Genomic DNA, 23,089 nt, shown 5'->3' with positions numbered 1-23,089 from the left:
TTGAAATAAATATGTGTAACACTATATTAAGTTTAAAACAGACCTATATAAAAATGATTACGTTCTTGTATTTTGTATAAAAAAAGAGATCCATTTACAAATAAACAACAGAAATTTAAAGCCTGCTACGCCTTCCAGCCAATGAGAGTGAAGAACAACGGACCAATCAGAACGAGACGGGACCTTTATATAGTTCAGGATCACTAAATCTGTCCGCTTAAAGTAAAAATAATATGAGCAAAGTCATAGTGATCGTCTGCACCAACAACATGCTGCAAGTCTTTGTCCGCTCAGCTAGAAATGTCCCACCTTCTGCAGAGATGGCGTGCAGCGGGACGTAAAGACGGCGCAAGCAGAAGGTCAGAGAGAAGACGTCAGAAACTTCACGGACAAGAACAACGAGCTCCGAAACCTGAGACCCGTGTTGTCTTTGCACACTGGGATCAACTGAGATGTTTAGGAACAAAGCGCCGTTGTCGTTCTGTGACCGAAAACACGCCAGAGTACACACTAAAGGTCAGGAGGCAGAGAGGGGAACTGTCTCAATCTTATTTAGTGTTGAACAGAAAGGGTTGGTTCCATTCAACCTGTTGCCTTAAAAAGAGGTCATTCCAAATAAACACAAGCTTTGATTAGTACCAGCAGTTGAAAGGAAATGTGGAGAAGCTAAAAGCTTTTTGTGTACAGCCGTTTCAGTTTCATATTAAAAACTAAAAAAAAACATTTTAGTTTGAAAAAGAACTCTTAAAACAAACTAAATTAGGCTCCTCTGTGGGCTAGACTGTTATTTGAAATGACTTCTTTTTTCTTTTTAAATGGCACGTTGCTGGGTTTCTTTTTCTTTTCCAAACAGTCCCACGCCGTCTGGAAGCAACATGAGTGTCAGAAAAGCACATTTACCAAGCAACAAGTTGAACAGAAAGGCGCACAAGAAAAGCCAGTCGAGCCTGATCGGCCGCCCGCCCGCATTCTTCTGCTACACCTGACGTATGGTACGTTTCAGGATAAGGCAGACATACACACCTCACTGAGGAACGAAGGGCGGTTTGACAGAAGGAAGAACACCGACTAAAGCACTAAAATAACCTCTGCAGTAAAAATACATGAGCTTCTGGGATGGGTTTCCTCCACATCTACAGCTGTTTTTTTTTTTTAGAAACAATTCCTTCACCTTATCTCATGAGATAAACAAAGCAGGAATTTTGTTTGGATTTAGCCTGACAAGAAAGCCAGTTCACTACAGATGACATCACTACGTTTAAAGCGATATGCCCCCTTTTCAACCACATAACTCTGCATGATGGTGAAGCACCGGGGCGGTTGGTGGAGCTGAAGTGATGCTTCTCACGTTAGGGAGCTGCGATTACCCGTGACAGAGGCGGTTTTTAATGAACACACTGATGGAAAAGTGTTGTGAAGAAAGATGGTGGAGGAAAGCACCAAAAAACGCCAACAAAAACAGGAAGTTCACATGTTTTTATAAGCATCTTTAACCATCCTTAGGTTTGCTAACTATGCTAACATAATTCACTAGATATACATTTTTGAAATTGTATTCAACACATTTTCAAAGTTATGTTAAAAGTTTCCCATCCAGAAGTTAATTATTTTCAAAATAAAATGTATTCTTTTGCAGTTTCTTGATGGGAATCCCCCAAGGGTCTGTTCTTGGCCCGCCACGGTTTGGTTTTCTTTGTTTTTTTCTTCGTCTGAGGTTTATCTATCAGCTTAAAGTTTAATAAATAAATAAAAATCCACACCTAGGGACAATTTAGGTGAAGCGATGAAGCCGGAGTACCCGGAGGAAACCCACGCATGCACGGGGAGAACATGCAAACTCCACACAGAAGGAGTCCAGCCGGGCTTCGAACCAGGGCATCCCCGGGCTGGCAGGGTGGGCGGGCAGGGGAGGGGGTTAAAAAATGTCTCCATGTGTCATTATGCATGGGATTCCCTAAGGGTGTAGACTTGGTCCATCACATTTTACTTTGTTTTAGGTTCATCTGAGGTTAATTTTTGAAAAGAAGTCAATAAAGGAAGTTGAGTTTTTTTGGCATCTTCAACCGTCTTTGGGTTAAAATTTTATTTATTTATTTATTTTACCTTTTTATAGTGTCATTTTTTTGTGAGACCGCCACAGTTTTCTTTATTTTTGCCTTCTTAATGCTTTATCTTTAAAAAGAATGCACTGCATGAAGCTCAGGTTATTTTTTGCACCTTCAAATAGACAGTTTGTTTGTAAATTTTGTCACAAAAATCAACTGGATATTTATTTTTTAAAATAAACTCAATATACTCTCAAAGCTTTCTTAAAGGTTTCTCATCCAAAGTTAAATATTTTCAAAATAAATGTGATCCATCATCGTTTTAAATAGATCCCCCAAGGCCTGTAGATGGCCCGCCAAAGTTTTCTTTGTTGCTGCTTCTTCTGAGGATTAAAAATATCAAAGCAGGAGTTCAGATCTTTTTTAACCATCATAGAGTAAGCAAATAATGTTTAAAAAAAAAAAAAAAAAAATCACTGGATATTCATTTTTGAAGTACATCTAACACACTTTTAAAATTGTACGAATAGGTTTCTCACCTGAAGTCAAATCTTCAATCAAAATAAGCTTTTAATTTGCCCCCCCCCCCCCCCCGCCCCCACCCAGGGTTTGTACTTGGGCCACCACTGTTTTCCCTATTTTTGTTTCCGCTGAGATTTATCTCTTTTTTTTTTAAAGCAAATGTCCACATCAATATTTTGCAGATGACATACCGATATATATTGCTAAAGATGCACACGGTTTCCTGACCAAGGTTCAAGCATATTATCACTTCCTGTTTATCGTATTTATGTAACCATTTTATTTTGTGCTTGAAAATAATATGCTAACAGTCAAAGTCTGCAGTTCCTGAAACTGGACTGTGATTGGCATTTGGAGCAGACAGCAAAGAAAGAATTTCATTGTGCAGGGAAACCCGTTTCTTTACTGTGCATATGATAATAAACCCTTTGAATCTTTGAACTGAACGGAGAACCAAGTGGCTGGGAAGTGGCATACAACCTAAATGAGAACAAAATGTGTGCGTTTTGGTTCCCCAAAAGCTGCCACTTCCCGTATTCAGGGCATTTTCAGAACTGGGTTAGTAAACCAAATTTACTTGTGTTTTTAGTGAGCTAAATTGTTTATTTGCGTGTAGCTTAATGTTAAATTCCCGACTCTTCTGGTTCCAGATGTTTGTCATCCATCGTTGGTGTTCCTATTATGTCTTCAGATGATCCAAACTTCCTCTAAACTCCTAAAAGAACGTGTCAGATGCATAGTTTAACTCTGGAACCCATTTGAAGGATTATTTCCACAGTGCCTCTGTGTTTGTAGAGGAGTTTACACCATTTTTTTAGATGCTTACATGAATTCACTTGATTAAACGATTTGAAAGAAAGTGTGGGCGGTTCCTAAGCCATGCTCCAACACGCAAAAACTCTGAGGCTTTCTTTGAATGTTTATATCTAATTCTGCCAAAAAAATATTTGCCTCAGGTTAGAAACTGAAACAGTAAACTCTCGAGATCTGTCTGACCCACATCCACTTTTTCAGGCTTTTCCATTTACACGACGGTCGGGGTAGAGTTTCCAAGACGAGATGAAACTCCCTCCTTAACCTTAAGTTTTGAAAAATGCACTCTTCTCTGCTCATTTGGTCCACGTGACAGCTGAAATCTGAACCGGGCCTGGACTGGACCATCAATCTGACTCCGCTGCAATTAATTGATCGATCGATCGATCGATCGATCGATCGATCGGTCGGTCGGTCGGTCGGTCGGTTTCAAGCATTGTAGTCAAACCAACTAAAAAATGTCCACAGATTTATCAAACTCATTACAGAAAGGATTAAACGCGAAGATAAATAAAATAAAAAACAGAAAATAAAACAAAAAAAGATACTTAAATCCCATTTGCTTAATTCAATACAGTGATCATTAAGTCAAGTCAAGTAGAGCTTGATTATTGCTTGAAAGGGAGCGGGAAGAAGCGAGTTTCTACAATCCCACCCCTACGGAGTTCATTCATTTGATAGTTTTGCAGGTTTGGGTTCATACTTCCAGTCAGACTGAACATTTGCTGAACTTCTCTAAACTTCGTTGACAGCTCGATGCTAAACTCCTTTGTTCCAGAACAACCCAAACCAATGCAGGTTTCTGACTCCCATCTTGATGGAGGAACAGGGCGTCAGGCCAGATGTTCTGTTGCAGCTGCAGGGCCGGGGCGGCATCAGCTCTGCAAGGAATCAAACCTCCCTTGTGTGGACCTCCCTCCCTCAGGGGGGGGGGGTCCCGGAGTGATGGGAGTTTGTTTGTCATAGCGGGAACCCATCCGTCGCGCCAATCGCCGCCTCCGTCCAAGCTTTCAAAGCAAAGACAGCTCCAGCAACAAGGAGGCTGTGGGGGCCTGCCAAGAGGAGGGGGGGGGGGGGGGGGGAACCAACCGACCGATAAGCACAGCAGCTATCACCAATCCTGATCCCCCCCATCACTCACAGGACAAAGCCTCCTGTCCGCCCCGACTGCAGCCACACTGAGAACATCCAGCGCCAAACTTCCACCTGCCCGCTGAGATACCGGCGCTCAAACGGCCGGCTTTTGTGCAGGTGGACAGCCGCCGGTGCCACTTCCTGCCTCGCGGTCCACGCTATCAGGCCGAGACAGCACGCACATCAGCTGCAGATTAATAAAAAGGTCAGCTCTGCGGGATGATTAATGTCCCGGTGATTAAAAACGTGAGACAATGGAGCATCTCTGCGTGTTTGGGGGGGAAAAGAAAACGGGCCAAAGGCGGGTCTCCGCCTCCGGGATGCTGCCATGGATAAAAAAAACCTCCACTGACTTCCAGTGGAAGATGGTTCAATTCCCTCTGAAGCAAAAGAACATTAAATAGAGACTTTTATTGGTTTTAAATAACTGAGGTTTGCATTCAAAGTATTTGCAAAGGAGAGATCCCAACCGTCTCTCCAGTTCTGATTCACACCAAACTAGTCACACACCTAAACTTTGAAAGGAATGCTGCTTGTCCTGAACAAAAAAATACCAGTGATTTTCAGATTAAAAGTTCACATAGTCCTAATAGTGAAAGAAACTAGTTTTTTTAAAACAATCTGAGAAGTAAAACAAAATAATCAAATTTAAGGCCAAAAGCAACAACAAGAAAACTGCCCTTAAACAAATATTAGAATTTTAGATTCATTGTTTACTCCTAAGGTAAAAATATATATATACATATATATTGAGAAAATGCGCATTAATCATTTTTTAATTATTAGGAAGTTTCGTTTTTTAAATAAAGTAGGCAAATAATTATTGATAACTATTTATTTGAATAACTTCATATTAATATTTTTGTTTGTTTTGGTGCTAATTTTTCATCATTTTCAGCCATTTTTTTACATTTCCTGTTTTATTTTGTAAAACCTGTGTCTCCAAAATCAAATTTTGTTTGTAAGAACTTTAACGTTTTACAAAAATAAAGCATCCTTCAAACCGACAGACGCCGCTTTCGCCGTGACGTTACAAAAGAGACACCCTGTCACGTGACCCCGCCTGGTCAAGGTGAGTCACCAGGTATGATATGAGTGGAAACGAGGCGATTTGCGGAAGTTTGTCAATGGACGCAAAGCTGGGCGCTCGAACCCAGACGACTTTACCTGCTCCAGAATCCGCCGGTACCTCCGGGTGGCCTGTTCCGTTAAGTCCTGGACCGTCCATCCGTCCTTACAGGGAACCACCACCGCCGTGTCGGCGAAAACCACCGTCACCTTCATCCCTCACGTCCGCTCCGACAGGAATCCCCCGCCAACAACAATATAATCCAGGTGATTCAGGACACCTGAGTGCGTGCCGGAACCGGAGCAACAGGTGCCTCCGGTCGGGATGGACTCTCGCGCGCGCCGAACTTTCCTCTGCTTCCGAGTTGAGCTGACGGACCGAGCCACGAGCGCATGTCACCGAGCGCGCGGGACTGACGAGCGGACTCCCGCCATCTGTGTCTGCAGAGGCGCCCGAACCGATCAAAGTGAACCCGGAAGAGCGCCGCGCGCCTCACCTGACACTCCCACCCTCACCACTGCTGCCTTTACCTGAGCGAGCGCGCGCGCGCACCGTGAAGCACTGTTCCCACTTCCCTCCATTGTTTGTTTATTAAACACATTCACTTGAACAAAATCCAGGTAGATTATGTAATCGGATTGACATCATTTGGGTTTGAAGAGAATCTTAAAAGTGTTAAAATTAGAAAAATTAGTCAGGAAAAGTTTACCTAAAGTTAATCTAGGAGGTTTTTATTTGGAAAAAATAGGTTTAAAACTTTTTCTACTAGTGTTTTTTTCTTCCAAAACGTTGTCAGTAAATTTGAGAGCTACATAATCCCAGATTATAATTTAGATTAGGATCAATCTAAAGAATTAGCCTGAAGTTTCAGATTTTCACTGCGACTAGAAATTTTAGTTACAGATTTATAGGAATGAGTCAGAAATCATTTTAGTCCCATTGTGTTGATAAAGTGGATATGTTTTGCAAATACAATGACCTTTGACCTACTGAGATGTCCCAAAAACCATCATGGGGTTTCATCAGGCCCAAGGATTTGGGATTCCATTGTGGTTGTAGACATAACCTGGTGGTCTGTGTTTGAAATTTAACCAAAGTTTCTATTTTCGCATATTGTGGGAAAATGTTAAGATGTAGGTCCTGTGGCCATCCCATAATACCGTCAAGACTCCCTTTGGATATCCCCTGACGTGTGTGTTTATTTTTATTTTTTTGTTTTTTTGAGCCCCGTAAGAGATTTTGGCCCCAGTCTTTTTTATTTATTTATCCATTTTTTAAGAGTTCCTCCCGCTGTGATGTCATCATATTAGGGCGGGGTCGTTCACTACACACAAGGTGTGTGCAGATTTTAGTGAGTTTTTGAGTTTGTTGCATGGGGGAAATTGTCATTCAAAGGCCTGTGTTGGCAGTCTGGTCCTTTCCCTTAATAAATCACAACCGATTCTAAATGCAGCGCAGCTTTTGCGGTTTCATGACACGCCCATATTTGCCCATAAATAGTCAGTGAAACGCCCACAAATGAATATTCATTGATTGCGAAACCATGGCAAACACAGAGAGGAAATCCAAAAAACGTAACTTCACTCAATGTGAAGTAGAAGTTATCGTTGGCGAGGTGGAAAAGAGGAGAAAAGTGTTGTTTGGAGGGCACAGTGTGGGCATTACTAATGCCAAAAAGGCACGTAAGCGGCAAACGGTGGCAGACGCCAAAAATGCTGTAGCCTCACAACCTCGGACCGTGGCTGAAATAAAAAAGATATGGTCGGACATCAAAGTCGAGGCAAAAAAACGTCTGGCGCTGCATCGCCAGAGTGTGTCTGCCACGGGTGGGGGACAGGGGACACCGGAGTTGAGCCCCTCTTGATGAGAGACTGGCGGCAATAATTGGGGAATCTCTTTTAAGTGGAATGGTGACTGAGGCGCAGGGAGAACACCGAAACGCCAGATGCAGCGGGTGACACACCCCCAAAATCCAGCAGAGGAAGTTGGAACCGGCTCATAAGCCACTCGTCCTCGTTTGCCAGCAAGTCTTCTTGCTGTCTAAAGATACGTTCACTCCGAATTCTTCCATTTGCCACATCTTCTAAGAGCGCAAGATCAGCCATTGTGCGTCATTACGCATTGTGATGGGGCATTTTATTTCCCTCCTTTTAATGACATCTGACAAGCTACAGATGTCGGGAATAATCGACGTGGAAATGGGAAATTGTTCCGCGCAAATGTAATTTCTTGTTGCTTTCTGAATGGTTGAGACATACGCCATACATTGTTTTATCAAAAATAAAACAAACTAAAGGCATGAATACATGCATGAATACCATAATTCCATAGCTTATGAAGAAATGTTTTACTATGAAAACAACTTTCCCCAGTGGATAATTAGTACGTCTGTCCGTCCGTCCGCACGCCCGCACCTATATCTGCTCCGCCAGACGGACACATTAAAGAGAATATCAGTTTTGTACATTATTTCGTTCTGTTAACTGTATTATTTATGAGGATGAATTGCACAACATGCCAATATCGCAGAACATATTTCACTTTTCTTTTTCCAAATATGTGTTCATTTGAATTTCTGTTGTAATTTTCGTTTGATTTTTTTTGTTTGTTTCACTGCTGATCGATCAAACGGGTGTTTGTGTAGGCTGTTAATTGTCAGACTTGCTTTGTGAAGTCTTCATGTTTTTTCTGAGAGGCAGTATTGTCATTTTCACTTTCACGTGTTTCTTCCATCTGCCGACGGTGTCGCCGTTTCTCATTTCACCCGTTTTTGTGCGTACGCCTGGGTCAGAGCTTGCGTGAAGGACCGCACATTTTCCCGTCAAGTTTGCTTTTTAAAAATCTCAACTATTGCGTAGAGAGTGGCGTACGCCTTCTTTGTGCGTATGCAACGATTATAAATGAGGCCCCAGGACTGCAGGACAGATAACAGGGGACGGCGGCCTCCATTTGCCTCCCCTTTGATCTCATCCAGAGCAAACATGAGTGGATGAAAGCGGATAAAAGGACAAGAAAGACGTGATCTCTAATTAGTAAATCCAACGATGCCTGCACTCTTGTCCATAATCCCTGAGTGTAACTTCAAGCAGCTCCAGCTGCTCCTGCTGGGATTATGCTCCTCTAGATGCTAACTCCTCCTGGAAACTCCCATCGTCCACGTTTTTCCTTTTAACTGCGTCACGGGGAGACCAGACAAGTCCATGTCACTCCTTCATTGGACAGACAGCCGCTATGTACATTTTGTGTATTTTCCATGTATGAAATTTCAGTTTTTCTTGATACATGTGTGATATACGCAAATGTTTCTTGTGTTCGTCATTCGTCGATGAGCGCAGAGATTTTCCGTGCTCCTGTACTTGGTTGTGGACTCTGACCCGTCTCGCGCCCCCAGCCGTCCCCCAACTCATCTTGATGAAGCCCATGTGCTGGACTATTTGAACATGTAGTTGTAGAGTTATACAAGCTGGTTCTTCTCTAGGAGTTCTGGTACATCGCCTGTCTGGAGGATCCCTCCCTCGTTAGGAGTTTTTCCATACCGCGAAGGAGGGTCTAAGGGCAGGGATGCCCAGTTTATTTTAGTCTGTTTAGTTTATTCTATGACTTGATGTTCTTTATGATTCATGTTTATTACACAGTTACTGGTATGAAGCCCATTGAGACGACTGTTGTAGATATTGGGCACTAGAAATAAAATTGAAATGAAATGAAAGATGTCCGTGAAGGGGTTCGGTCGACATGAATTTGGTTTTGAGCTGTTTTATAATTTTTCAGTCAATCAAGACCAAATTATAAACGATGTATTTTACGTATGTACCGTAATTATTATGCAAGTGATTTGAAGATGCTAATTTGTGGCGTTCCACATATGTCTAACGGGCTTTTCACGCTTGTACCATTGATGTATAACTTTTATGTTGCGTATACGGGGCACATATCATGTTCTAATAAAGTAATTGATGCAGGAATCACGAAGACTTGCATTTAAACAGCGCAATAATCACGCATGGTTCACGTGTTCTTTGCGTGGTTTATTCGTACGTCTTCCATGGTTTTAACGTGGTTTATAGATATAGATATAAATGTTTTCACTAATTCTATGTGTATTCACGTATGACCAATTTTTATCCGTATGTGACACGGCCTTTACAAACCTTTGTCCCCTGCAGAGCGCACTCCTCACATTTAATTGATGTTAACACCTCCCTAAAGGTTTTTCCTTCTGTTTAAAAATAAAATCCGCCTTTAAACCTTAACGCCTCATTCTTTTTTTAATCGGATGAGGCTGAAAACAGAAGCAGCTTTTGTTGTTGTTGAGTCTGCGTTGATGCAGGAAAACATGCATTTGCCATCAGCTGGGTTTCCTTCACGAGTTGAGTCAGCTGAGGGTGAACTTCCAAGTTCTCAGAAGCTTCCTGAGCGCTAAGTCTCTTCCAAGTCCAGGGTTTCCTGAACCTTTTCAAGGTTTCGTTTTTGCTTCTGGAAGGACCGATTTTAGAGCTCCAGCGTGAAGTGGAGCTTCCTGGGTGAGCAATGCCACCCATTTTTTGCGTGCACACACACCAAATGGAATACAATTGCAAAGAATTGTAAAACGGAGCATGTCCGTCTTTTTCTTGTTCCTTTGACCCGCCTTCATTGTTACTGGCCAACGACTGAAGAGGTCACATAGTCTTGTTTACAAGCTTTGGTCCGTACCAGAATGGTCCACTTGATGCCAGTCGGAATGCTGACCAAACCCAAGGTTCGGGACTTGATCAACAAATTAAGCCGCTCAAGAGGATTTTCCCAGTCTGAATACGCCCTAAGTAACATCTGTTTATTCCTCTATAGAAGTCTCTGGAATTTTGCCTTCTTGGAGCCACTTCCTGTTTGGGGCCACTCAGTCTAGTTCTCATGTAAAGTCTATGAGAGTGATGTAACATCTCGCCGTACCAGAAGCAGAGCTTGCGCCAAAGTTACACTCACGCAATATCTCATTTTTGGTGTTAGTCGACCTCTGATCGGAAAGTTGTAGGTCCGCTTCCCGCCTTCCCAGCCGGTTGGGTAAATTGCTTCTGGTGGAAGGTTGGGGCCAGTGTTTGGCAGCGGAGCCGCAGTGTGTAGAATGGGCCTTCGTGGAAGGTAGGAATTTGCTACACAAGTACAAACCATTTACCATCACGCCTGTTCTATGTAGAGAAGGATTTGGAATCGGGCTAAATGTGTGTCCTCCTCAAACTACTGATAAGTTGTGATTAAAGTCCCACTCCGATCATCTTGGCTCAGGTGGCTGAGGGGTTCGATCCCCACTCCCCTGTCGTTGTGTCCTTGGGCAGGACACTTCAACCTCCTTGCCTCCAGGGCAGCTCCACTGGCGTGTGAATGTGTGTGAATTATCCTGGTGATGGTCAGAGGGGCCGTAAGCGTGAACTAGCAGCCACGCCCCTGTCAGTCTGCCCCAGGGCAGCTGTGGCTACACCAGTAGCTACCATCACCAAGTATGACTGAATAATGGACACACTGTAAACGCTTTAGCGTCTGGAAAAGTGCAGATAAATCCAATCCATTGTTATCATTATCTTTTGATCAATTTTCAAAACATGACGATGATGCCGTTTTTAGCCAAAATGTAAAAAATATGTGTTGTTTTCTATGATATAGTTTCTGCAGAACGGCAGAACTTCATTGGAATTCCTGCTCTGAGTTGTGGGGCAGGACCGCCCCACTTCCCCTCCCCGTCGCTGGGAGCTCGCAGTGTATTTCTACAACTTTTTACAACTGCCGTTTTTTCGTCTGCCCCTGATTCCCAACAATTTGAACAAAGAGATGCGATTTTTAGCTTAATATTCTTCAAACAAAATCCCACAAAAGCACGCCCAGAACAGCATTCACAAATCTTTTAAGGACTTTTATATCTTTTATAGTAGTAGGAACACATCCTCTGCTTTAGACAGGTCAGTTTGTAGAGAGAATATGTATGTTTGATGTTATGTCCCTTCCTGAGTGTTTTGGACGCACTTGCACCTTCCTCTGAGCAAAAACAGCTTCAAATTGTTTTTTTCCCTCTTTCATTCGTCTCTCAGCAGAAACTTTGTACCCGTATGAACGGGTTACTATCGTCCATTTTTTTGTTTTTTTATTTCATCTTTTGGAAGTGAAGTTTACCATCCAGAGTGTTTGCTCGTCAATACCAGTCCAGCGACGCCGTGTTTTTCCTGCTTCTTTTTGTTCGGGGCTTTTTGGCAACAATTTTCGCGAGCTGGGTTGTCTGGGTCGATAGGCGCTGATTTGCTTTCAGTCTCGAAGCAGCTCCACCGTTTTTTAAAGAGCACAATTGACATGTTCTCAGCGGCGGTGCCACCACCCCAGTGTTTTAGCTCAGTGTGAGACCCAAGTCGGTCAATAGCCGAGACTTGCTGCAGTTCCTGCTGCGCCACTTACAATTACAGCTCCTCAATCTGTGGCAGGGATTACTGCTGAAGTCCTTCTCTTGCTTTCGGCGAGTGTGCCAACACAAAAGATGAATTTCGTTCCTGCTTCTGCATTTCTTTTGTGAGCAGCTGCTTTAAGCCGAACGCTGTTCCCTGTGAATAGCAGCGGCTGTCAAAAAGTTGCAGAAATGGCAACAATAACAGTTGTTGAAAGCGAAATAGGCATCATCAAGAATCATGTTCTGGAGGCACACGTTTGTACTCCACAGTTTCTGCCCTTCCATGAGCTTTTCGTGGAGCTGGAGTTCTATTATCGTAAAAAAAAAAAATAGAAAAGAAACAGTAGAATATTTTACCATCCAGTCTCCAGAGTACAGTCTTAAAAATGTAAAAAAAAATTATCAGCGTGTGCTATATAGTTGTCACAGATGTTAAAGTTGAACCTAGTTTTTTTGACAAACGTCCTGTTCTCACAGGGGAAAAGATTTGAAACCAACAAAACACATTTTTGTCAGAAGTCAGAGCTCTGTCTCCCCCTCTGGTCACCGGCAAGAACCGTATCCAGAGTTCTGAACGCACTACATCTCCCAGCAACCCCAGCGCACACTTCCTGGACTTTCATTCGCAATCACTCAGTCTACTGAGCCTCACTCAGTGCGACGTACTGTTTTTGCCTCTCTGCCTGCATTAGCGAGCGTTGTATCTGGATGCGGTCTTCTGTTTCTGACTCTGTTTGCCTGACGCCTGCCCCGACTCTCGCCAGGATCCTGACTACCCCTGTGTCTTTTCTGAGGCTCCCATACTCCCATTTAGCTTTGTGAACTTTTAGCTGAGCTAATAAACAGTTGGATCTAGCCGTCTACCTGTTCTTGTGATAGTTGTAGGTGCGACCCAATTTTAAAACAAGACACATATCCAACCGAAACAACACCGTGACCCAAAGATTGAGGTCTGAACCGAATCTCTAGCAGGCTGGCCCTTTGGTTTAGCGGTTTGATAAATAAGCAAATAAGCAAATTTAAGCTGCTTGTTGAGTCAAATACGGTGGCCCTGAAGACCAAATCACACTGAGAAATCACTCAACCCAAAAACAAGTTAAGGATGGACAAACATCAACATCCAATCAGTTATGTCCCAAACTTTTTTTTATTTTGTTTAAGTTTTCCATTTTTATTTACATTTCTGGAATTTTTCCAAAACTTTTTCATTTTTTAATTGTTTCATTTATGGGGGAAATTTTGTCTTGATTTCTAGTTTTTCTTAATATTTGTTTTTGCTTTTCTTTGTTTTAAATTGCCGTGATCATAGAAACGTTTTAGCGTTGAATGATTTGTTGGTGTGATTTGCACTTCAGGGCCGCCGTAGTCAAAACCCTTCCTCAGCACACGCGCTCGCTCGCCGAGGCGGCGTGCAACGACAAAGACAGTCAGAAAATAGGATGTGGATTTGTCGGCTGCACCCATCCGTCCACACATTTTTTTTTTTTTACAGATTTTGTTATTTTTATTTTTTTTAACAAAAAGGAAACTGCTGTTCACACGTTCCTGTGCGAGAAGCTCCACGCGAGTCTCCCTGCTTGACTGTTGCACACGCTTAATTAGACTAATGAGATTTCTCTCAGCTGAAGCCTGAGCGTGACGGGGCGGCGCTCTCACCCTCAGCACTGAGACTTTGCATCCAGGACTCAGGTACAGCATCTCTTTCTCACACACTGCCATCCCCTAATGGATCAAATTAGCGCTCTGGCACATAAGCCCCCGTTTCCCGCTCGTTCTCCCCCCCACCCCCATTTTCTTCTCATTTTCTTGCCTCTGTCAAAGACAGCCGCCAAGCAATTAAAACCAACACTGAGACAAAACTTGCTGTAATTTAAGTTCATTATACCGTGCCAGTCAAAGGATTTGTGCGAGATCTTCTTTAGAAATTTGCTGCTTTGAAACCATGGCAACTGCCACATAACCTCATTTTCTGCCTAATCGCGGCATGAGAGACTGCCGAACATTGATTTGGACAATTATGGGGCTACATTTGCAACAAAGGGGAAACTGTACAAGCAGTGGTTGGAAAAGGTGGAAGGGGAGGGGGGCTTAAGTGCTTACAGGCGACATGAAAGAGGCTGCATGGGAAAATGTTTTAATGGCTCCAAAATGGTGACTCTTTTTCCTGCATTTTCATGAAAACGCCTCAGAGATGTTGTCAGGCTTTTCACCTCTGCTCTGCTTCCTCGTTTCAGCTTCCAGATCCATGCAGAGGTTTCCACGCCAGTCGCATCAGCAGGTTCATCGCCGTGCAACCATCAGCGTCCTGTTCAGCGCCTTTTAGGGAAAAACGTTTTATTTCGATCCGTTTCATTCAGAAATGACTGCCAATCCACTTTGTTGCTTCTGTTTTATTAATATTTATGTGTGTACTTTTTAGTTTATATTAATCCAAAATCTGTCCAAAAAATGTAAAAGCATCTTTTCCTCTTTCAGTTCTCTTTTATTTCCCTCCTTAAAAAAGCGTTGGCCGCATCTTTTGTTTTTGTCCAAATGAAAATAAAATGAAGGAAATTGAATAATATATACATTTAGTGAGAATGGATGAGCCAAAGTATGGTGGCTCTGAAGTGCAAATCACACCAACAAATCCCTAATAAAGATATTAAATATTGCAACGACAATTAAATAAAATCAGCAATGCTCCATAAAACCTACATTTTCCGGTTTCTCCTTTTATTTTTAACATTCCTGGAAATTGCTTTTGTTTAACTAAATGCTTTACCTTTTTTTTCTTCTGGAAATCAGTAAAGGTAGGCATTACAGGACATCGCTGATTGGATGATGACGTTTGTCCGAATTAGAAAAAAAGGTAAATGACCAGAACATTTTATAAAGTTTTGCTTTTTATTTTTGTGCAAAACGGGTCCGTTTTGCACAAAACGTTGTTGTATTGTTAATACTTCTGAATATTAAAATAAAAACATTTAAGGTATGCATTCATGAAAATATGGACATTTCTTTCGTTCAGAGACGGTGTGGGTACCGGATGTTCTCGGGTTGCCGGATGTTCTCGGGTCCTTCAGGGTCCTTCCAATGAGTTATATCACTAGAGGAGACATCACGTGGTTCCTCATTGGAGGAGAGCACCGCCATCTTGGTGAGGTCAAGTTTTGAAGACCAAACCACTTTTTATAACATTTAATAAAGAGCTCTGTTTTTACTTTCAATCACTTCATTATATGAAAAAGAAGAATGGCTTGAAATTGCTTAGTTTTGTTCAGAAATACAAACTTCACGAGTACCCCTAACTTAACTAGTATTAGACTATTTAGATTTTTTCTATGTTCTTTTATTTTATTTATGTTTTTATTTATTTGTGTGTTATGTTCATTGTTTCTTTTTTCCCCTCTATTCTTTATTTTCTATGTTAATATATTATGTTTGGCAATGGTGACTGATCTTCGAAGCAATATTCATTACATTGCTATTGTTCGTTGTTAACGTTAATGTCATTGTTAATGTATGATACCGCAATTGTCAATAAAGTTTAAAAAAAAACTTAGCGACGTTAACTCATTGGTCGTGGCAACTTACAGCCAATCAAATAGTGTGACGTCATCATTGGTCGAAGGACCCCGAAGGACCCCGAGAACATCCGGCAACCCGAGAACATCCGGTACCCACAACGGGACTCCACTGCAAACCTTCTTAAGTAAAGTCCAAACCCAGATCTACAGTCTTCTCTGGACTGAAACCCAAAACAGGAAGTCACAGATGTGGACCAAACCTTTGGCGTTCTCATCTGTGTGAAATACTTCTACTACAATTTGTATGTAGAAACTGAGATAACATGTACCTCCTTCAAGTAAGTACACGTCAGAACCTCTTAGAGGGGCACGGCCGGCGGTTGAGCTATTCTAACAGCATTCCACAGCTGACTCACTGGAAGGACGCCATTGTGGAACACAGAAACAGGACTCACATGTGTAGTGACTCTGAAGACTTTTATTCTGAAAGGACAACTTAAGTATTTTCGTTTCCTGTTCAGCTGCCTGTGGAGCCAAACGTTAGAACCAATGAGTTATATCACTAGAGGAGACACGCCCGTTTTAGAAGCCTGGCCGACGGTGGCGGAGCGTGACGCCATCTTGGTGAGGTCGACAACGCCCACATGACAATGATTTCAATTACTTTTAGAGGTGTCTAAGTAGCTTTTATATACTATATATATTTTTACATTTATAAATATTTATACATATATGTAAATATATTATATTTATATATATAATATATATATAGATGCATCATTTGTTGTTGTTTAAGAAGAGAAACAGTCAGCCTTAAAAGCTCAAACTTTAATGAAAATGCAGTGTTGCAGGACTTCTTACAAATACATTTTTTTTTACTAAGAATTTTAAAAAAATAATTTGTAAAAATTTAGGATTTTTAGACCTCTTTGACATGTAATTTAAATTATTTAGAAAAACCCAACAATAAGTCAATAATAATTATAATAATAATAATAAATCAATAGAAAGTCAATACAAACAATAAATAATAACAATACATAAATAATAAGTCAATAAATAATAACACATAAATAAGTCAATAAATAATGACAACACATAAATAATAAGTCAATAAATAATAAGTATATTAATATTAATAATAATAATAATAGTAAAATATTCAAAAGAAGTCCAAAAGTGAACAATAGATTTATACTGATTCATGTGAGTGATCAATTTGTGTAACACAGATGTTATGGTGTCGGGTTTCAAGCAAACAGTCTGACCTCTTATCTAAATGTGTTTCCACAAAATGTTCTGAACATATCCAGACTGTGTTGCTAGTTGGTCCCACAGTGATCCATCTGGGTTAGCTCTTTTTATTGCTAAGATCCACTTTTTCCTTAAGTCTGAATCCATTGGAAACCTATAAGAAAAGTTCAGTCTCTGAGTCAGAAATGTATAAATCTATATTGTTATAATAGCCTAGTCCTAGTATACTGTATACAGGTTTAGCAAAATAAAATGTACATTTATGTCGACAGCATATTATACGTTCATCATGCAGCATGTTGATAACAGCCCTGCAGCATCAAGCATGTCAACATGTGTTCGATTAATGAAGCCCCTGCAGCATTAAAAGAAAAAAAATATAGTACTTACCTTTGAAATAATATACCTTCCTCCTTCATGGACTCAGTTCTCTGATTTTGGCAGTTGAAACCCAAACAATTAACTGGTATTATGCAAAAAATGTGTTTAAATGCATTCACTGCAGCAGTAACTTGACCTCACCAAGATGGCGGTGCTCTCCTCCCGTAAGGAATCACGTGATGTCTCCTCTAGTGATATAACTCATTGGTTAGAACGACCAGCGTTATTCTGAACAACTCAGACATCCAGCGGAAGCCGGTGTCACATCTGAGTTGGCTACGCCCCCTCACCAGGTGGATTTATGACAGGTGCACTCTTCTTTCTGTGAGAAACTGGCTTTTCTGTTGGAGCTTGTAGGAGAGAGCCGCTGCTCCCATTGAGATCTTTTTCTCTAGGTGACCGGGCAGAACGAATATAGGTGTTGTTTGTAGATACAGGACAGACGTTGACATTTTTTGACCAAAGTCACAAAATTAGGGGGGAAAAAGTCCAAATTTTACGAGAAGAAAAATCGTAAAATGACACAAAAACGTCTTAACGTTATTAAAACAAAATAATAAAATTATGAGAAAAAAGATAGAATTTTATGTTTACGAAGTTGGAAAATTATGAGAATAAAGGTAAAAGTGAAATTTAAAAAAGTTGTAAAATTATGAGAAAAATCAGAAATCGCGTTGCAAAGTTATGAGATTATGGTCATAATTTAATTTTTACATTTTATGAGGAAAAATTTGTACAATTATGAGAGAGTCAAAATTCTGCAAAATCAAGTCACGAAATTATGAGAGAAAAGTAGGAATTTCATCTTTACAAATAAAGTCATACAAGCCAAAGTTGTAGGAAAGTAAATTCATATAGATGTGAGGGCAAAGTTGAAAATTTATTAGCAAAGGTTTGTGTGTATAGTTATGAAAAAAACACTGAAAAGTTTTTTTTAGGAAAAAAAGTTGCAAAATTACAAAAAAAAGTTGACATTTTATGAGAATCAAGTTACAAAATACTGAGAATAAAAAATAAAAAACAAACCCACAAAGTTTTACTAATAATAGAATTATAAAAAACAGGTCAAACTTTTACCAGAATAAAGTGGAAAATCTGGAGAAAAAAGTCAAAATTTGACAATTTATAAAATTATGACAAAAGAATTCTATGAGAATAAAATCATAAATTTGTGCTTCTAAAAGTTCTAATTTTTTGCATTTTTATGAAAGTAAAAGGAGTTTCAGCTTTTAAAATGTTTAAACAAATACCATCAAGCATTTTTTTGTGCTGGAGACAGTCCAGTGAAACTGGATGACGTCACACAGTTCAGGAATCTCAATAACTTTATTTTTATGACATCACAGCTTCATTTTTAAAAAAGCAGGATTTTGTCCAAGTAAACATATGTTTTAAATCCTAATTTTATTAATTAAACTGACTGAACTGTTGACTTTTTTCTCATAGTTGTATGAATTTATTCTCGTGAAATTTGGACTGTTTTTTCCATTTTTTTTCTATTTTATTTCTATTAATTAATTTCATTTGCTCTTTTATCTCGTTTTTGTATTGTTTTTTTTTTTTATTTAATCATCTAAGTCGCCTGCGTGACAGACTTTTTCCCCCCACTTTTTACACAAAACTAATTCAAACCGTTTGAATTTTCAAATATGAATTAACTATTTGGTACAAACTGACCCAGTTAGTTAAGCGGTGACCCGGTAAACTAACCCAAATGACCCAAACTTTATTACATCTTGGAAAGATCATCGGAATGGTTTGGCAAACTGGTCAAAAGCCGAAGAGTCGGTACGTCGAGACGATAATAACTCCTCCCTAAGAGGTGGGGGCAGAGGGTTTATGGCTGTGCCCCCGGTGGTAGAGAGGAGTGGCTGCATCTTCAGGGGAGTATCATGAAAACGGAACGTACCACTGTCATGTTGGTGGCCAGCGCATCGTGTCGTATTCGTAAGGTTAATGGAAGTTGCATGCACTGATGGCGTACAGGTGATCCCCTGGTGTGATGCCCTTAAGCCATGCTACAGTTACTATGGACGCACAGGGTGTGCACGTGATTGAAGTTAGCACCGGAGAGGGGCAAACACATGTGCGAGGCGGCCACCACTAACAAGAACTAATGGAAATCCAATGAACAAACACTCAATTATGGGATGCTAATGTGCTCATTTGAAATGCATAAACGCCTAGCTTCATCTATTAACCTTAAATCGCGTCTTTAAAGGATTCAAGCGTACATTTCTGGCCGTGGCGCTCAACGGAGGATGAACAGGAGGTGTGAACAGAACGATCCAAATCGCTCTCGTGCCAATCTGGAAACCTAATTATCCTTTCAAATCACAGAAGACACAAAGAGTCCGTCTAATTCAACGGATCGCCGGACTAGACCGGAACAATCGCTGCGTAATTAATTCACCAGACCATCCCAGATCGATCCGGCTTTGATTTGCATGCAGAACCGGGTCAAAGAGCAGCTCGGGTTTCATCTTCTGAGAGGAGTTCTGGTCAGGGTCAGGCCGTAAGCTAAAAATAGGTAGAGGCGTCTCACCTCAGAAAAACCTCTTGGAGAGCTTAAACCTGAACTTTATCAGGATTTTTAAGGTCAAGTAACTGCTCCACACCGTTAGCTTAACTTCTGAATCGTCCTCCACGCTGGGTGGGGAGTTCACTACAAAGTAGTCTGATTACTAGACGGCTGCTACTCGTCCCTAAACCAGCCCTGACCCGGTTCAGCAGTGAGGTGGCTAATCAGTCTGCTAATCATCAAATAGGAGATGAAATCAGTCTGGACTCTTTGAAGGAAAAGCGCCTCCCTGGCCGTCTTTTGAAATAACATCAAGCCTCCGTCGAATTCAGGGACAGGAAAAAGTGCGGTTGGCTTTTCTTGCTGGCCGTGATTGCCGCCGATAGAAAAGGATGGCGGTTCGGGCAATGACTATGTGGGTTGACAGACGCCACCCCGGCACCAGCTAGCTGCTGTCACCGTTGGATTTGGAATAGTTTCCATGGAGACGGTGAGTTTTGATTGGCGCCAGAGTCTTTGATAGCACGTGAGACTTTCTGCCACGTGAGACGATGTTTGGGTGATTTCACTAATGATGTCGAGGGGAGCTGCGATGATCTGGAGAAGAAAGGTTTTCGTCATGAATGGAACCCTTCCGCTTTGGGGAGGAGGTAGCAGAGGAAAATTCAAAAATAAAATTAAAAAAGGGGGAAATCGGAGCAGAATTCTTTGTTTTTTAAGAGCCAGAAGAACATCCTTGTCTCACTTTTGGTACCAAACACATTTGGTCATCTCTTCTAGCAACTTTCACCACCATAAAAGCATTCTTTTTATTGTTTTTTTTTTTTCATAAAATCAAATAAAAAAATACATGTTAATCTAAGCCAGGAGCGGCGTTGTGTGGCCTGCAGACAACCCGTGCTCTCCGCTTACCCACTAACCCCTTCTTACCAGCCTTCACTGGCTGATTGGCTGCATCAGGACCTTCATTAATCCACTTCTGTCTATGAAACCCTGGTCAAAGGTGCACGTGACAAATTCACGAAAAATAATACTTTTTCAAAAATGCTGCTTTTTTGTTGGTTTTATCTCCATAGCAACAATTTTATTTTTTGGTCGCCTGGTGATGACGGACAGATCTACGTAGTTTTTAGAAGAATCCGCAAAAGTAAACTTTTGAGTTTCCTTGGCAACGGAGGTTTTTTATTAACTACCCCCACATCCCTAATATGTTCCTATCATATGTCATATCATTTCGTTCAGCTTGAGCCACAGATCCATGTATTCAATTCTCATTGTATTGCGGTAAGAAATCTGCGATTAACTGGAAAACGGCACCATTGCGAGCTCGCCACACTAACGCCGGTCAAAATTGACAACTTTTGAAATCAAAATTTTTCCAAAGTAGCTTCCTTATGATGGTTGAGGAGTTAGGAGGTGAGATCGAAATCTTTTGGGGTGAGTTTACATTTCTAGAAGGTACTAAAGGTCATTTGTTTTTGTTTTTTCAATTCAAGATGGCGACCTCCACTTGAGGAGACTTCAGTTGTGGCTGTAGACTTAACCTGGTGACGTGTGTGAAATTTAGTGAAGATCGCTTCAACAAAAGTTTTCTTTACCCGCATTGTGGAAAAATGCGAAGACCAATGAATTACCAAGTTTACCACAAAATAACAGTACGTCCTGTGGCCATCCCAAAATAATGTCACAACTTCCTGTGGATATTCTCGACACGTGTTTTGGTTTCGTTGGTGGATTCCATGGTGGAAATTTTATTTTGAGCCCCATAAAAGATTTTTCACCCTCTTCAACGTTTGATGCTTTCGCCCGCAGTGATGTCATCATTTCTGGAAAGGGTGTCGTTCTTCAGTATGTTGGCAGGGGGGGAAATTATGGCTTAAAATCGTAATAAAACAGAAAAATTGCGGAAAAAATCGGGTCCTTCAGCCCAGGACGGCTGCGGGATGTAGATATGAGCTAAATGTGCAAAAATTTGAGAAAATTTACACATAAACGCTGCAAAATTTTGTGAGAAAAATGTTTTTTGGTAAAACTTGGGCCTAAATTAGCTGATTTAAAAAAAAAGGATAATGATTGTTTTTTTCAATGTTTTACAGATCAGCCCACAAAACTCAATCATTTCATGGTCTTAAAGATGCGATTTTCTGAATTATTTGACAAAATCCTAAATTATTTTTCATCTCTGTACTCTTCTCCACCTGAAAATCTCCGTCTCTTGTACTGATCCAAACCCGTTAAACCTTCACCTCCTTTTTCCCATCCAAACCGGCAGCCTCCTTCCCAGATTCCCAAGCAGCAGCAGAGTAAATACAGATGGAGCAAGAAGCTCGCGGGTCGATGCTTGGGGTAAATCCAGGCTTACAGCTGCAACGCTGCACCAAGGTTGCAGATAAAGAAAGGGCTATTTCTGGACTTTCTAATTAGTGAGAAGCTCCTGCCGCGCAACTTCAACTCACTTAATTACTTCATATATGCATATATATACATAAATATATATATATATATATATATATATATATATATATATATATATATATATATATATATATATATATATATATATATATATATATATATATATATATATATATATATATATATATATATATATAAACAATGCCCCTCTCATTTGGAGTTAATTCAGTCTCAATAATCAGAAATGCACACAACCGGTTTTACAAATGCACACGCTCCGATTCACAAATGTCATTTTATGCAAATGTGAAAAATAAATTCGGAAATACACACCCTGTGTTTCACAAACACACACATTGTGTTTCACAAATGCACACTAAATGTTTTAAAAATGCACAATAAGTGTTTCTCACAAATGTGCACACTGTTTTTCACAAAAACATTTTAGAAATTCACAATAAATGTATCAGAAATGCACAGTAAGTGCTTCACAAATGTGATTTTTAGGTACACATGTGATGTGAACTCACAGATCATTCGAATTGCAGAATGTGCATTCAAAATCCCGTTCTCGTTTGTGAATCTCCCTGTGTTTGTGAGAGATTTTTCTACGGTGAATATTGAGACTCATCTGACGGAGTAGGTCGACTAATCTCACCATTGGCTAGTGAATCTGTCAATCAAACTCATCGGCAAAGCAGGCGGGTTCGCTTTTAGCCAATCGAATGGCCCCTTACACTTTCTCTACGCTTTCTGCAGGTAGCAAAAGCCCCGCCCATGTTTGATTCTTTACCAGTCGGTCGTTAGCGTGTTAGCTTTAGCAAAACTTGTCGGTTTATTGGCTTCTGTTGTCAAAATTTACTGGCTTGCGCAACTTTTCAGTGGACCTGGCAGCAAGGCAACAGTGGTTGAATGCAGTTGACATTGAATCCATCGAACTCTGTACTGGTCATGAGATTTACAATGAACGTTTCACTCGGGATTGTTTGTACGTTATTCTCTTAGCTTTCATGCTAG

General features: G+C 40.7%; 1 protein-coding gene across 3 annotated transcripts in view; it reads right to left on the bottom strand.

Annotated features, from left to right (window-relative positions):
* Positions 1–6,115, bottom strand: part of pard3ba (par-3 family cell polarity regulator beta a) — a 167,972-nt gene extending 161,857 nt beyond the window's left edge. For 2 of the 3 annotated variants that reach the window (XM_023966108.2, XM_023966113.2), the window contains exon 1: positions 5,682–6,115. In XM_023966108.2, coding sequence (XP_023821876.1) covers positions 5,682–5,798 — 117 coding nt within the window. In that variant the 5' untranslated portion in view covers positions 5,799–6,115. The remainder of the gene's footprint in view (positions 1–5,681) is intronic. The other variant, XM_078931566.1, reaches the window with a different exon arrangement.
* Between the last annotated feature and the right edge of the window lie 16,974 nt (positions 6,116–23,089).

Source organism: Oryzias latipes, chromosome 2, assembly GCF_053564925.1.
Source record: "Oryzias latipes strain Hd-rR chromosome 2, Olatipes_Hd-rR_3.1".
Lineage (NCBI taxonomy): Eukaryota > Metazoa > Chordata > Actinopteri > Beloniformes > Adrianichthyidae > Oryzias > Oryzias latipes.
This window is presented reverse-complemented; position numbering and strand designations above follow the sequence as displayed.